General features: G+C 41.7%; 1 protein-coding gene across 13 annotated transcripts in view; it reads right to left on the bottom strand.

The window, feature by feature from the left end:
• Window positions 1-16,080, bottom strand: part of ZNF618 (zinc finger protein 618) — a 343,284-nt gene that overhangs the window by 102,183 nt on the left and 225,021 nt on the right. For all 13 annotated transcript variants that reach the window (XM_077835645.1, XM_077835648.1, XM_077835646.1 and 10 more), the window contains 2 exons: window positions 13,114-13,191; window positions 1,427-1,465 (listed from right to left, as the gene is read on the bottom strand). In XM_077835645.1, coding sequence (XP_077691771.1) covers window positions 1,427-1,465; window positions 13,114-13,191 — 117 coding nt within the window. The remainder of the gene's footprint in view (window positions 1-1,426; window positions 1,466-13,113; window positions 13,192-16,080) is intronic.

The following is a 16,080-nucleotide window of genomic DNA, read 5'->3' as shown; positions in this document are numbered from 1 at the left end:
CACTGTGAATGGGAGAGGGAGACACGTGGTAAATAACAACATTGAGTCACTCAGTGGAGCAAAAGGGGAACAGCAAGTCTGAGAAACCCATACCAGTCTCTGGAGTGCACCGTATCGACAGCCTCAAGCATTCAAGTACCACGAGTGAGGTCTCAAAAAATCACGAGATTTTCTACAACTATGATGTCTGGAAACTTGTTTCTCTTTTTAAATGAAAGCCAAGAGTCTCACCAAATGACATGCCTCCATAAGCTGTGGCTTTAAGAAAAACACTAAATAACTCAATACTCTTGACAAATTCTTAAGAGTTGGAAACACTGAGTATGTTCCCAGTCAGGAAGAGCGTTTTACAAACTGGGAGTCAATTTATACGTGATTGTCACCCAATCCCCATATGACACCATGCCAGAGCACTGGGGAAGGTGTGGAAGGAAGGAGGAATTCAGGATACACTGAGATGTCACCATTTCCTTGTGGCCTTGCTCCCCCTACAAGCTCAGCACCAGTCAAGGTGCTTCAAAGGGTGCCCCAAATAAACTGCCCCAAATGTCAGAACTGTCCGAGAGGTCACACAGCAGCAAAGCACCGGGGTAAATCAATAGAGTTCGCATTCACAGAACTAAGTTATACCCTACGTACGTGGGGAGCGAGAGACAGAGAGAGAAACAAGAACACTAGGGGAACAAGCGTGAAGGGGAACAAAGGGGATGCTCGGTCAGCTTTGTGCATCTACCACAAACAGGAAAGCACCTTTCCTGCACTGCTCTTAGAACTCACAGCAAACACAGCTTCTCATTAGCAGAGTGGAAGCTGCCCTCTCGTGGTACACTGTGGAAAAGTGCAATGAATGCAGCTCAGCAAAGTGCAACTCTCACACTGGCTCAAGAGATCAGGACAGATACAGGGATCAGCATGATTGAAACAAAGACTCGGGCTGGCTGGACAATCAATTGTTGTCATTCATAGGTACCATTTTAATTCATAAGGGACTACCGGCCTCTCACAAAGGGGATGATGTCATCCCCTTCTGTCACTTTCCAATCCAACTCACCTGCGGCTTTTTTAAAGTTAGAGAATGGTAACATGCCTGAACTCTGACTGCAATGCTGAACACAGCCCCTCCACGTCTCTCTTCTGATCGGCATAAGTAGCCAACATCACATAAAAGATCTCAGACACACAAACTCAGGGCAATGGGAGGAGAGTGACACGCTAGATATAAACTTCACAATGCCAATACTGCAGTGAGAGCTGGAACACATCGCAAGCGAGCCTAGGTGTATCACTTAACAGAATGGAAAGAGATCTTCACCTGCTGCGAAGTAAAACGCCTACCCAGGAACATGCCCACAACCATCGCTCCATGTGCTCACACACGCCGTGCACCAATCCCCCCTCACACACACACAGCAAAGTTAGTACTTACTGCCTTGTGAGGCTCCTTCACCTGAGGCAGCTTCAGTGTCTGCAAAGAGAAAGAGCTGCACTTAGACTTGCCAGACGTTTGACAGCACACAGCGTCTTCAACTGTTTCACTGGGGGGCTGGAGTTTTGTAATTCCTGGCTCTTCATTCTCTATCCTCCAGTCAGATTTCTCCTCCTCTGCAATACCCATTCCATAGCTGTATGCTAGCCCCTTTTTCTGTAACACATACGCCACACAGCAGATTCAGCAGAGAGCAGGCCCTGGGGATGCCAGCTCTCGACTGCAGGGATATCTGTGGCTCTGAACGCAGCCGAGCAGGCCTGCTGGTGGTACCTGGGTCCCACTGAGGGAGGAGCACACCAGGAACCTTAGCATTTGCAGGGCTCATTCTGAAGGCTCTCTCCAGATTAAGCAGGCTGTGAAAGGCTGAGCTTCTGTTATCAGGAGGTGGGGAAGGGGACTGAGGCTTGACCAGGTCTTGACCAGGTCGCTGTTGTGCAGCGCTTGGTCGTGAAAGGCCTCCAGTCCAGAAACACGTGATTTGCTTTCATTTGCACATTCCCAAACAAGTGCATTTCTTTTTCTGACATGTTACAATGTGCTGCTTTTTAAATGGAAATGTCACAACCTGTCACTTCCTCCTGCCCAGCACAGAAAGGCAGATGCTTAGAAACCAGCTCCAAACAACCCAACAAGTCCCTATCTCAGTGAGCCCTGGTCTACACTACAGACTTCTGTTGGTATAACCACATCGCGGAGGGGTAAATCCACACCCCTGAGCAATGCAGTTATACTGACCGAACTCCTGGTGCAGACAGTGCTATCTCGGGGAGGTGGAGTACCTACACTGATAGGAGAAGTTCTGCCATCTGCACAGGTAGCATCTTCACGAAGTGCCACAACGGCACAGCTGCATCACTGTACATATAGACAAGCCCTGAGTTGAGAGAGTGGCTACCTGGTGCACTAGGTGGGAGAGAGCTCTCACTGCGACGCTCAGTGTTGCAAGGCCAGACTTTTAGGGGCCCAGCAAATTACTGGGATTCCTGAAGCCTGAGTCAGAATTATAACATTTAAGGTCAGAAGGGACCACCAGATCTAGTCTGACTTCCTCGGTATGACAGACCACCCGGCACCCACACACTAAACCCAGCCTGCGTTTAGTATTCAGGCTCCCTGTACAATGAATGAATGGAGTCAGGCCCCTAGGAATGGGATTCATAAGAGCCAGCGCACTGAGCTGCCCAAGCTAGCCAATGGGAGCTGCCAAAGAGCGGGGTATGTCCTAAGGCCCGCCCCTCTAGGAAGTTCATGTTATGTCCAGAATGGAGGAGGCCCCCTATAGCTCAGCTATGAACCATCTCGTAGAGTTAGGAACCTAAGGCATTTTTTGCCACAAGAGGAGGAGGAAGAGAACCTCCCTGTGGTTACAGCGCTCACCTGGGATGTGGGAGACCCCCCACGTTCAACCCCCCCGCTCCCCTCAGCCTGATGAAAAGGGATTTAAACTGGGGTTTCCCACCTCGCACATGAATGCACTAAGCACCAAGGTGGGATGATCCCTCAGTCTCTCCCTCAGTCTCTCCTGTTGAAGCTGTTCCACTGTGGATACAGAAAGAGTCACTGGGCCAGAGAGAGTGCAAACAGAGGCCTGGTGGTTAAAGCATTCACCTAGATGTGGGAGACCCAGGATCCAGTCCCCCTGCTCCAACAATTCTCTCCATGGCTATTTTGTGTAGAGTTAGATAGAAGGATGCCAATTTTTTTGTGAATCGCTCTGGGGCTTAGGTGTCTGGGTGCCTAGTGTGGGGCTGCAGTGCATATGTGCAGAGGCAGAAACATAGATACCTGGGGAACTTCATCTTCAAAAATTTAGGTAGTGAGTGAGCTTGGGCTCCTATAGGCATAGGTGCTGGAACTAGGGGTGCTGGAGCTGCTCCTGCATCCCCTGACTTGAAGTGGTTTCCATCATATACAGGGTTTACAGTTTGGTTCAATGGCTCTCAGCACCCCCACTATACAAATTGTTCCAGCACCCCTGCCTACAGGGCTTTTGTGAATACCAGTGGTGCCAAAATCTGGGATTTAGATGCCTAAGGCGGCAGTTAGGCGTCTACGTTCTTTTGTGAATCCAGCCCTTCATGCCTCCAAATTCACAGAGAGAGCATAGCTATCTGCAATATGGAGGAGGAGACCAGTGAGGGAAAGACCTGTACAAAAGATGGGACAAAAGCCTTAGGATTTCCCTCTCCGACTGGTTAGCATTACACTACAGTCTTCAGTTCTAGTGTCACTAATGTCGCACATGGAAACAAAGCACTGACCAGAAACAGCACAAACCACGATTGTATTCAAAGGCCTGCATGAACACAACGGGGTAAGGCTGCAAGCTGAAAAAATTGTTAAAACTCAAGAAATGCAAATGCTTAGGTTTACAAAGCTGCATTGAATTGTCCCATATTTCATAACCTATATATTCAATTATAATCCAAAATATTCTGCATGTTCCATGAAAGCAAGTTTGTTACTATGCAAACCTTAACAGTGGCATTTCATAGCTTTTTTGATACTTAAATTTGCAACCCTAATTCATTAATACCACTTTGTTTTTTCTTAAAAATAAATAAAAATATAGGGCTGTGGACCTCTGTATTTGTTCAATTCTGTTTTATTATTTATTCTGCTTGATTAATGTAAGAACATAAGAATCACCATGCCGGGTCAGACCAATGGTCCATCTAGCCCAGTGTCCTGTCTTCTGACAGTGGCCAGTGCCAGATACTTCAGAGCGAATGAACAGAACGGTTTTTTGACACGGTCTCCCACAGTATTCTTGTCAGCAAGTTAAAAAAGTATGGGCTGGATGGATGCACTACAAGGTGGGTAGAAAGTTGGCTAGATTGTCGGGCTCAACGGGTAGTGATCAATGGCTCCATGTCTAGTTGGCAGCCAGTATCTAGCAGAGTGCCCCAAGGGCTGGTCCTGGGGCCGGTTTTGTTCAATAGCTTCATTAATGATCTGGAGGATGGTGTGGATTGCACCCTCAGCAAGTTTGCGGATGACACTAAACTGGGAGGAGTGGTAGATACGCTGGAGGGTAGGGATAGGATACAGAGGGACCTAGACAAATTGGAGGATTGGGCCAAAAGAAATCTGATGAGGTTCAACAAGGACAAGTGCAGAGTCCTGCACTTAGGACGGAAGAATCCAATGACCGCTACAGACTAGCGACCGAATGGCTAGGCAGCAGTTCTGCAGAGAAGGACCTAGGGGTGACAGTGGACGAGAAGCTGGATATGAGTCAACAGTGTGCCCTTGTTGCCAAGAAGGCCAATGGCATTTTGGGGTGTATAAGTAGGGGCATTGCCAGCAGATCGAGGGATGTGATCGTTCCCCTCTATTCGACATTGGTGAGGCCTCACCTGGAGTACTGTGTCCAGTTTTGGGCCCCACACTACAAGAAGGATGTGGAGAAATTGGAGAGAGTCCAGCGAAGGGCAACAAAAATGATTAGGGGACTGGAACACATGACTTATGAGAAGAGGCTGAGGGAACTGGGATTGTTTAGTCTACAGAAGAGAAGAATGAGGGGGGATTTGATAGCTGCTTTTAACTACCTGAAAGGTGGATCCAAAGAGGATGGATCTAGACTATTCTCAGTGATAGCAGATGACAGGACAAGGAGTAATGGTCTCAAGTTGCAGGGGGGGAGGTTTAGGTTGGATATTAGGAAAAACTTTTTCACTCGGAGGGTGGTGAAATACTGGAATGCGTTACCTAGGGAGATCGTGGAATCCCCTTCCTTAGAAGTTTTTAAAGTCAGGCTTGACAAAGCCCTGGCTGGGATGATTTAGTTGGGATTGGTCCTGCTCTGGGCAGGGGGTTGGACTAGATGGCCTCCAGAGGTCCCTTCCAACTCTGTTATTCTATGATTCTAGAACAGGGCAATTATTGAGTGATCGATCCCCTGTGGTCCAGTCCCAGCTTCTGGCAGTCAGAAGTTTGGGGACACCCAGAGCATGGGGTTGTGTCCCAGACATTTGGCTAATAGCCATTGATGGACCTGTCCTCCATGAATTTAACTAATTCTTTTTTTAATCCAGTTATAGTTTTGGCCCTCACAACATTCCCTGGCAACACATTCCACAGGTTGACTGTGCACTGTGTGAAGAAATACTTCCTTATGTTTGTTTTAAACATGCTGCCTAATAATTTCATTCGGTGACCCCTGGTTCATGTGTTATGCAAAGGGGTAAATAACACTTCCCTAGTCTCTTTCTCCTCACCGGTCATGATTTTACAGCCTCTATCAGATCCTCTTCTTAGTCGTCTCTTTTCTAAGATGAACAGTTCCAATCTTTTTAGTCTTTCCCTTATGGAAGCTGTTTCATACCCCTAATCACTTTTGTTGCCATTCTCTATACCTTTTCCAATTCTAGTAGGTTGTTTGTTTGTTTTTGAGATGGGGCAACCAGAACTGCATGCAATATTCAAGATGTGGGCAAGATGTGGGATTTGTATAGTGGCATAAGGATATTTTCCTATCTTATTTACCTATCCCCTTTTTAATGGCTCCTAACATTGTTAGCTTTTTGACTGCTGTTTCACATTGAGCAGATGTTTTTAGAGAACTATTCACGATGACTCCAAGATCTCTTTCTTGAGAGGTAACAGCTAATTTAGATCCCATCACCTTGTATGTATAGTTTGGATTATGTTTTCCAATTTGCATTACTCTGCACTTACCAACACTGAATTTCATCTGCTATTTTGTTGCCCAATCACCCAGTTTAGTGAAATCCCTTTGTAGCTCTTAGCAAGTCAGCTTTGGATTTAACTATCTAGAGTAATTTTGTATCATCCGCAAACTTTGCCACCTCACTGTTTACCCTCTTTTCCAGATCCTTTACGAATATGTTGAACAGTACTGGTCCTAGTACAGACCCTTGGGGGACCCAGCTATTTACCTCTCTCCACTGTGAAAACTGACTATTCCTATCCTTTGTTTCTGGTCTTTTAACCAGTTACTGATCCATGAGAGGACCTTCCCTCTTCTCCCATAACTGCCTATTTCGCTCAAGAGCCTTTGGTATGGGACCTTGTCAAATCTTTCTGACTGATAGGAAAGCAGATTTTTATACATATTTGTAATTATTTAAAAATAATAAAATGTGTAATAAAGTTTGCACACTGCAGTAAACTGAAGCACCTGATTAGAAATACACAAAGTCATCTATGGAACTACAAAGTCATACAACTGTATTTCTCCACAAATTTTATAGATTTGACAAGACACCATTCTGTCACAAAAGGAAAAACTAGCTGTGACACAATGGAATTCTGCAACATATCATTCTGAAGTCCACAGGTAACAACATAAATAAACCGAATGAAAACTGAGAACTATGCATGCGCAAAAGCAATTTTTAATCATTTGTTACTATACTTTCAAACTTAGCAAGAAACAAGCCACCTATGAAATTTTAAAGTTCAGCTGTTTCTGAGTTACACATGTGCAGAAAAGTTATAATTATTTTAAACAGGAAAAATATACTTTCCCTGTTTGTGTAACTCAAAACAGTTCAATGAATGAAATCCAAAACAATACCCACCCCCAAATCATCTTTGGGCTGAGATCTAGTATGTAAAGTTTCAGACTTCACCAAATCTGTCTCAATGAATTTCACTCTGATAAAAAAGGCTCCTGCATGTGCTTGGTACATGATTTTCAAAGCTAGATAATTTGGTCAAATCAAAACCAATTTCCACCTATACCAGAAGCACCATTTTTCCTCAAGGAGGATTATCAGAATGTCAAATTTCAGTTTTCTATAACCAGTCATTTCAGAAGTAGAGCTGTTCTAAAATAAGTTGTCAAAAATATATAGGATAGGAAAAGTGTATTATTTCCATTCTCAAACAGCTGAACTGGTTCTGGCCCATCAATTTGTTTTTTTTAAATCAACTTTGGGCAGAGACCAATACTGCAAAATTTCAATCTGAAAACTTTGAAACGTTATCAGAGAATGAAAATAGGATTAAAATAGAAATCTAAACTAAAGATGTCAATTCTGCTCCTGCTATAATCATAATAATGAATCAGATCCTGAGCTGGTGTAAATAAACATAGCTACATTGACTTCTATTGAGCTATACTGATTTACAACAAGCTGAGGATCCAGCTGGGGTACCCATACTGAAATAAAACTGTCAGTGAGTCTGATTGTACAGTTACTAAATAATTTAAAGCAAAAACATGCTGTATGAAAACAGTAGTCATTCAGTCAAAAAACCCCAAAGTATCCTCAAATTATTATAGCAGAACTGGTAGCTCTTGCTAGAATTAAATTAAATTAAATTAAATTGAGATTTGCTTTATAATCCTCTTTTCACTTGTTCATAACTATCTGAAAAATACTCCTTGGGGCAAACGTTTTCTGTGCCTGGTCTCAGCCCAGATTTTTTATTTTAAATTTATATATTGAAAGTCTAGTAAAATAAATTCAATCATTTTTGAGTTAAGGAAAGGTGAAAGAAAAGGCAATTGTCCCTTAAGTATTAAATGTTTAGATGCTTTTCTGCTCACCTCACTCAAATATAGCTGAACTATACAATTTAAAACATTCAGGATGGTTCCTTCCTACTGATGATTAGGCCCTTTCATGGTTTAAAAAGCTATAAACAAATAAAAAATACAGTGAGTTACAAGTACTTAAGAAGAACAGGTGCAGTAGCATTTGCTAATGCTGGCATCTGTGATACTATCCATTGTCACAGCTAGTTAGTGTGGTGGACATATCACTGCAGAAATGCATTATAGTTTGAAACCTTTGTGCTCCAGCACAGTTTAGAAGCTCCACAGGAGGAGAAAGTGGTTTTGGTTTTGCAGGGCTTCTAAGCTCACTGCAAAGGAGTCTTTCAGCTACTCTGACTTCACCATTTCTCCTCCACAGCCCTGTTATTTTTCCCTCTTGAAAAAGTATGGAAGAGAAATTTCTTCTCTGCCCTTCTGCTCCTGTGAAGATGTATTTACACTCAGGAGAGGAACTTTACGATGCTTTGCTCTCAGGCACTAGTACTTGAACAAAAGCTCCCGCAGCACTCTGAACTCTCAAACTGCCAGGACTTCATTCCCTAGAAATGTCCAACCCGTTCAGAATTACGCGGGGAAGGCTCTTCTTTGTGGGTAAATGCTAAATTTTCGAACAGGAAACAAACCATTCCCAAGGATGAACAAATAATCCAACCTAAAAAATAACATACCACCTCCAAAATAGAACCCTTGACTCCACAAACTGGGAGGGCAGTGGAGGTGGATGAAGTCATAAAATTCTATGGAAGTTCTTCTGAAAGTCAGAATTACAGAAAAGTAATTTTCCACTCTTTAGAGATGTCGTAAGCACAGGATTCTGACTTACAGAGCTGAACAGCTTAAAGGGGTGTTTTCCAAACAAGAAAAGAAACAGTAAGTGAAGTATCAGGCAGCATGACTAGTAAAAAGATAGGCCCAAACTGCAATGAAAGTGGGGAGAAGATACTTGCCAACAACAACATATAGGAAGCCTCGAACGGATGCGTCCTCCATAAAACAAAAGCCAACTCCTGTAAGAAACATTCCAAAAAGGAACCAAATTCAAAAGAACTGGAGAGCCTGTGATCCCACACGTCTTGGGGACAGGATCGGCAGCACTGAATGATGACATTCCTCCTACAAGCCAATCCTGGAAATAATAATCCTTTGTAAAGTGGGGTGGACCATATGGGTGCTTTCCATGTATTCTGAATTGAAACAGGTCTGAGCCTGACAATTGAAGCTGTCCTGTCTCTGATGGTACAAGATCTTCTAGCTGTAGGCCAGCCACATCATAATGGAAAGACATGCAGTCGGACAGGGTCCTTTTAATGACAGCAGAACCTACTGACTTGGTGTCAGAAGAAACAAAAACCTTTAAGGACATTAGTCTGCTCCAGGAAAAAAAAACCCAGAACCCTTTTAGTGAAGAAGAGAACTGGACACTTCTCCACAAAAAAGCACCAAAAAGCAATGGAAGAACGGACCTCAAAGAAGAGGTGAAGGTGCTTGGCGCAAATGAGCTGTTTGGCCTTGAAAAAGAGCTGGTGTGCTGAGGCCAACTTGCCGAGAGTGATCAAAAACCACAGAAACAGACAAGAAAAAAGTGCTGTGGAGTGACAGGTGGCTTGGGAAGCTCAGAGGAAGGGCACTGGACAGCCAAGCAGAAGTAGCACACGAAGTCAGAAGATCCAGGTGCTGAAAGAAGGGTCCCTCTCTTACTGCTGTGAAGAGGAAGTGACTACAAGATGCCAGGGGTGAGTTACTGGAAGATGGAGCGTGCACAAAGGAGGGAGGGGTAGAACTGGATGAATTTTTTCAATCAAAAATCTTGTCAAAAAATGCAAGTTTGGCAACACTGAAATGTTTCATGAATTCATGCAGTTTTGACAAACGGTTTGTTTAGAAACAAACAAAAGATTCCAAGAAATTGAAAATTTCAACATTTTAAAATGAAATGTTTTGATTTTTTGCTTTGAAATGACTTTTCATTTAGAAATTTTCTGTGATTTTATTAAAAATTCAAGTGCTTAAAATGCTCAAAATCAAAATGAAATGTTTTGTTTCACTTGAATCTGAACTTTTCGACTTGCTGAAAGTTTCCAAGTTTTTTTGTATTCAGTTCAACCCAAAGCAAATTTTTCATCATGCTTCTGAAACAGACAAAAAAGCAAAAAAATCTGTTATGTGCCCAGCTCTAGTGGGAGAGTCTCAAGTACCAGTGCCTTAGAGGGTCAAACAGAGCCAGGGGAGCAGTGTTACCAGTGGCTTTGGACTTAAAATCCAATTACGTGGACATAAGATTATGAATTTAAAAACTCAGCAGTGAGGAAATGCCAAAGTTATGGTTGCATCTACAACCTTCAATCGGCCCATGTGCTAACGACATGGTCATCTTATACTGTTACCCATTAAAATATAATATACACTTTTTTTTCCTACAACTTTATATACACATGTAAAGCATCTTGCAATACACTTCCTTCATTCTTGCATGGTTTCACTTATTTCATCCTCATTATTGGAATGGTCCAGTATATTGTGCTCAATGGAAAACATTCTCTCTATACAGTATTATGCTTTTTACTATTTTTTCACTGAACATGTAGTGTATACATTCAACAGGATATTTTCCCTCTACAGACAGATATACCTCTGAACAGTAATTTATTACTGTAGTATCTCACAATCTATTTATCAGTGAATGACATTCCCTACATTTATGATTTCTGATTTGATTGTATATATGAAGAAATAGCTAATTTATATCATGAATGTTACCTATCCTCAAACTGCCTTAATAAAATTCAAGTATTATTTTCACCAAGTACCAGGTGCATGCTCTTAAAACTGGTATGAAAGATTATTTAATTTCATCTAAGAATTTGTTGCATATGAAAACTGTGCTTGTTCACCTCTGATCTGCAAATTATTGACATATTTCTAAATTCACAAGTAGAAATAATTTGGAAACTAATTTTCTCCATAAACAGACATAAAAATGTATGTTTTCAGAAGCTAAGGATAAGATCCTTTCTCCACTGAAGGAAACACTCCTATTAACACTTGAGAAAGAAAGTGAGAGAGAGAGGATTTCACCCTAAGTATTTAATTGACTTAAAAATAATCATGTCTTTGCAATAAAATGTGACATACTATACTTAATTAGTTATGCTACAGTGATGTCTATGGACGCCAGCTGAGATTAGGGTCCCATTGTGTTAGGTGCTGTATAGAAACACAGTAAGGAATAGTCTTTGCCCCAACAAATTTACAATTTAATTACTGTAGTTACTGAAACAGTTAATATTACAGTTGCAAACATTTTATATGCCAACAGATGATGCAGTTCACTACTGCTTTATGTTTTGCTTCAACTATGGTATGCTACTAATTTGCAGTATTGCTTATATAAGTGACGGTCAGGGATTTTGCTGGCATTCACAAAGTAGCACAAAATATTAGAACATGCTACCAATGTGTACGTAAGGTTGTAGAAGAAATTGTATAGTATTATACTGCATTATTTGAGAAATAGTATGTAACAATGTAATTAAAGGATGCATTATAGTATACATTCAGAAATGGGAAGAGTTAACTCTCTCTTAACTCACACATTTGTGGACTTCTGAGACTTTACATTTGTAATTTTCATCTTTAATATATGTTAGAATGTTTTATGCTGGGATTTTCAAAACAGCCACTGGGAATTGGGCACCTCACTCCCTTCAGCTCCTTTGAAAATTCCAGCCATAATCATTATGTCAAAGGAAATATATCCAAAAAACATGCAGGTGTTATCACAATGCGGGCACTTAAAAAAGATACCCCTAAAATATTCAGAGACACACCTCAGTGCTAGTCTCTGAAGTGAAATAAAATAAATGCACCTGTATGCTGGATGTCCCAGTTTCAAAAGTCCATAATTCTGTTATTGCACAATCTGTTATTTTGTAATCATATTGCTTCAAGAAGTCAAAGAAGTGCTTTGACCATGCCAAGTGTGCAGTTTTTCAATAAAGCCATTTCTGAATGACAACAGAAAAGTTTTACAGCCGAGCAATGCTTTCCTCAATGCTCAGATACTTAAAAATGGTCAGACTTCTAGAAAATGTTCACAGAATATTCACTAGCCCAAGCATGAGAAATTTCATACCAGAAGTATCAGAGGGGTAGCCGTGTTAGTCTGTATCCACAAAAACAATAAGGAATCCGGTGACACCTTAAAGACTAACAAATTTATTTGGGCATAAGCTTTCGTGGGTAAAAACCCACTTCTTCAACCCACTTCAGATGCAAATGAAGAAGCGGGTTTTTACTCACAAAAGCTTATGCCCAAATAAATTTGTTAGTCTTTAAGGTATCACCGGACTCCTCGTTGTTTTTATACCAGAAGTACATTTTGAAAGTCACAGTAAACTGAGAAAAGGGATTTTGACTGGAAGTGCCATTTCAACCTTTAATATAAAGATGGTATGGAGACACTACAGTACACTACAGAAAAATATGATAAAGGACTTAGCAGCCAACGTTAAGAATCTCAGTTAGTATTTAAGTAATGACAAACATGATCATCATACATGTTTTACTTGCATAAAATTATTTTCCTTGGAGACACACAAGTGCTTTGGATAATCTATTTACAATGCACCAATATCCTTAAAGATACTGAACTATTTTTTTTTGGCCTGTCTTTACCCAACTGATTCCCAACAAAATATACCGATTGGCAGGAATTTGGAGAGCCATGGACAGATGCCTACCATGACTACAGGAACTGGATTGCTGATTCATTTGGAATGCTGCATCAGAGAGGAACGTGGCCACATACAGCAGTGCATCCCAAATCACAGCCCCTCACAAGAGGAGAGTAAGAGACCCCTGTAGAAAATTTCACTGATATCTCATTTAACTTAATTGAATGTAGTAGCTCATGGTGATGTCCAGAAAGAATACTGCTGGAGAATGGAGCCCCCTTCCTTTTGACTACAGAAGAGTTCATCCTAACAGTGGCTCTTGGTAGGCTCCTTATAATGACAGGCAGTAGCAGCGGAGGAATCTCAAAAGCCTGAACGTTAACCTAAGATTCTCAAAAGTTTGAGCAAGAGAGAGATACCTCTATGCGCTCGCACATGGGTCTGGAAACAGTTGTAATACTTGTATTTCTTCCCACATATTCCACACTCATAAGACCCTGAAAAACAGGACAGAAAAGTACATATTACTATATTAGATCAGTAACAAGCAGACGGCCCCATGATACACAGACAATCACAAACTGATGAGAGAACAGTGCAGCTGTCAGCAAGAGAGGGTTTGGAAGGCTTGTAGAGTTAAGGAAATTTATACTCCACTGTCCACCTCTAGATCCTTTCTTGATGACTAAGAGTAAGAGTAATTGACATATTTTACTGCATTTACATTTACAGTATATCTTTATAATTTTATTAATTTGGAAGAACTACTCTCAATATAGCCTGACTTATGATTTAATAATAATAATAAATAATAAAATAATAATTTTCTAGTTGTCAGAATAAATCTTGAACTAGTATTTCCCCTTTTTTTAATCTTCAAAATTTCTCAAGCCATGTAATTACCACACAAAGAGATCTGGTAAGTATCCAGGAGGATACCAGATAGATAAAAATCAACTTTAGACCTTTACAGGTAAAACTCTTCTTATCGCTGTATTTCCACCTCTCAGCTTGCTTATTTGATCTCAGAAGATATGTATCTACAAGCAGTCAGCAGTAACAGAGACAGAAAAGTTGAGCTGGGAGACTAATTTGCAATGAAAAAATTATTTGTCAATTAATTTAGCTTCTCCTGCTCATGGAACATTCATAAGCAGTTAGAGACTTCCTCAAATAGATTTGTTATTTAAAATTCTTATACTTTGGGGGAAAAAAACCCTCTATGGATTGGTTGTAAAACATTTTTTGCAGGACACACAATTCGTTAATTGTGCTGTTAGCTATGATTAGTCATGGAGCGCTATTTCTGCTCCCATTTAAGGGGGATGTTTGGAGGGGGGGAACATTACTTTGTGTGAATTTAAAATTTGATTTCCACAGCTATTTGAAAATGTATCATTTAAATTTACTTTTCCTGACCATGCAGAGCCAGTAAAACTCATGGAAGTGAGTAAACACCAAAGGAGCATGAGTGTGACCAAAGCACACTCACATACAAATTCAAGCAAATATGCACCTGCTTTTTTTGTTTCTTCGTCATACTTGCTTGGCTGAGTGATATCTTTCAAGGGAAAATGTCAACCAGTTATCTGTATACTGTTATTTTTGCCCTTTCCTTCTCAAGTGGAAATTTGGACAGATGACTAGGGAGAAGTATAAAAATATTGCTAGAGCATGCAGGGGTATAATCAGGAAGGCCAAGGCACAACTGGAAGTTGCAGCTAGCAAGGGACGTGAAGGGTAACAAGAAGGGTTTCTACAGGTATGTGAGCAACAAGAAGGTGGTCAGGGAAAGCGTGGGACCCTTACTGAATGGGGGAGGCAATCTAGTGACAGATGATGTGGAAAAAGCTGAAGTACTCAATGCTTTTTTTGCCATGGTCTTCACAGACAAGGTCAGTTCCCAGACTGCTGCACTGGGCAACACAGTATGGGGAGGAGGTGAGCAGCCCTTAGTGGTGAAAGAACAGGTTAAGGCCTATTTAGAAAAGCTGGACATGCACAAGTCCATGGATCCAGATCTAATGCATCCAAGGATGCTGAGGGACTTGGCTGATGTAATTGCAGAGCCATTGGCCATTATCTTTGAAAATTTGTGGCAATCGGGGGAGGTCCTGGACAATTGGAAAAAGGCAAATATAGTGCCCATATTTAAAAAGGAAAGAAAGAGAACCCGGGGAACTACAGACCTGTCAGCCTCACTTCAGTCCCTGGCAAAATCATGGAGCAGGTCCTCAAGGAATCCATTTTGAAGCACTTGGAGGAGAGGAAGGTGATCAGGAACAGTCAACATGGATTCATCAAGGGCAAGTCATGCCTGACCAACCTGATTACCTTCTATGATGAGAGAACTGGCACTGTGGATATGGGGAAAGAGGTGGATGTGATGTATCTTGACTTTAGCAAAGGTTTAATACGGTCTCCCACAGTATTCTTGCCACCAAGTTAAAAAAGTATGGATTGGATGAATGGACTAGAAGGTGGATAGAAAGCTGGCTAGATTGTCCGGCTCAATGCGTAGTGATCAATGGCTCCATGTCTAGTTGGCAGCCGGTATCAAAGTGGAGAGCCCCAGGGGTCGGTCCTGGGGCCGGTTTTGTTCACCATCTTTATTAGTGATCTGGATGATGGGATTAATTGCACCCTCAGCAAGTTCGCAGATGACACTAAGCTGGAGGGAGAGGTACATATGCTGGAAGGTAGGGATAGGGTCCAGAGTGACCTAGACAAATTAGAGGATTGGGCCAAAAGAAATCTGATGAGGTTCAACAAGGACAAAATGCAGAGTCCTGCATTTAGGAAGGAAGAATCCCATGCACAGCTACAGGCTGGGGACTGACTGGCTAAGTAGCAGTTCTGCAGAAAAGGATTACAGTGGACGAGAAGCTGTATATGAGTCAACAGTGTGCCCTTGTTGCCAAAAAGGCCTGTGGTGAAGCACTGGAATGGGTTACCTAGGGAGGTGGTGGAATCTCCATCCTTAGAGGTTTTTAAGGCCCAGCTTGACAAAACCCTGACTGGGATGATTTAGTGGATGTTGGTCCTGCTTTGAGCGGGGATTGGACTAGGATACTAATCTTCTATGATTCAATGATTCATTCAATGACCTGTCCCTTTTGGTTTGGGAGAAGCTGATTGGATTGTGTCACTTTTGTTTCTAACAGAGAAGAAGTCGTCTTTGTCTCTGAATAAACAACACTGCTATGGGAATGTCCTTTGTGTTGCAAAGGGTATTTTTATTCCTCGCCACTGGTGCTGAACCTGCAGGGGGCGCTCGCAAGAACACACTACAGTACAGTGTGCTATAGCAGTGTCAGAGTAAGATGTCTTCTGAAACACTATCTAACATGCTGTATTCATTCTCGGAAGGGGAATCACACTCAGGG

The sequence above is a fragment of the Eretmochelys imbricata genome, chromosome 16 (genome assembly GCF_965152235.1).
Source record: "Eretmochelys imbricata isolate rEreImb1 chromosome 16, rEreImb1.hap1, whole genome shotgun sequence".
In the NCBI taxonomy this organism is placed as follows: Eukaryota; Metazoa; Chordata; order Testudines; family Cheloniidae; genus Eretmochelys; species Eretmochelys imbricata.
Note: the sequence above shows the minus strand (reverse complement) of the source record. Positions and strands in the feature narration are given on the sequence as shown.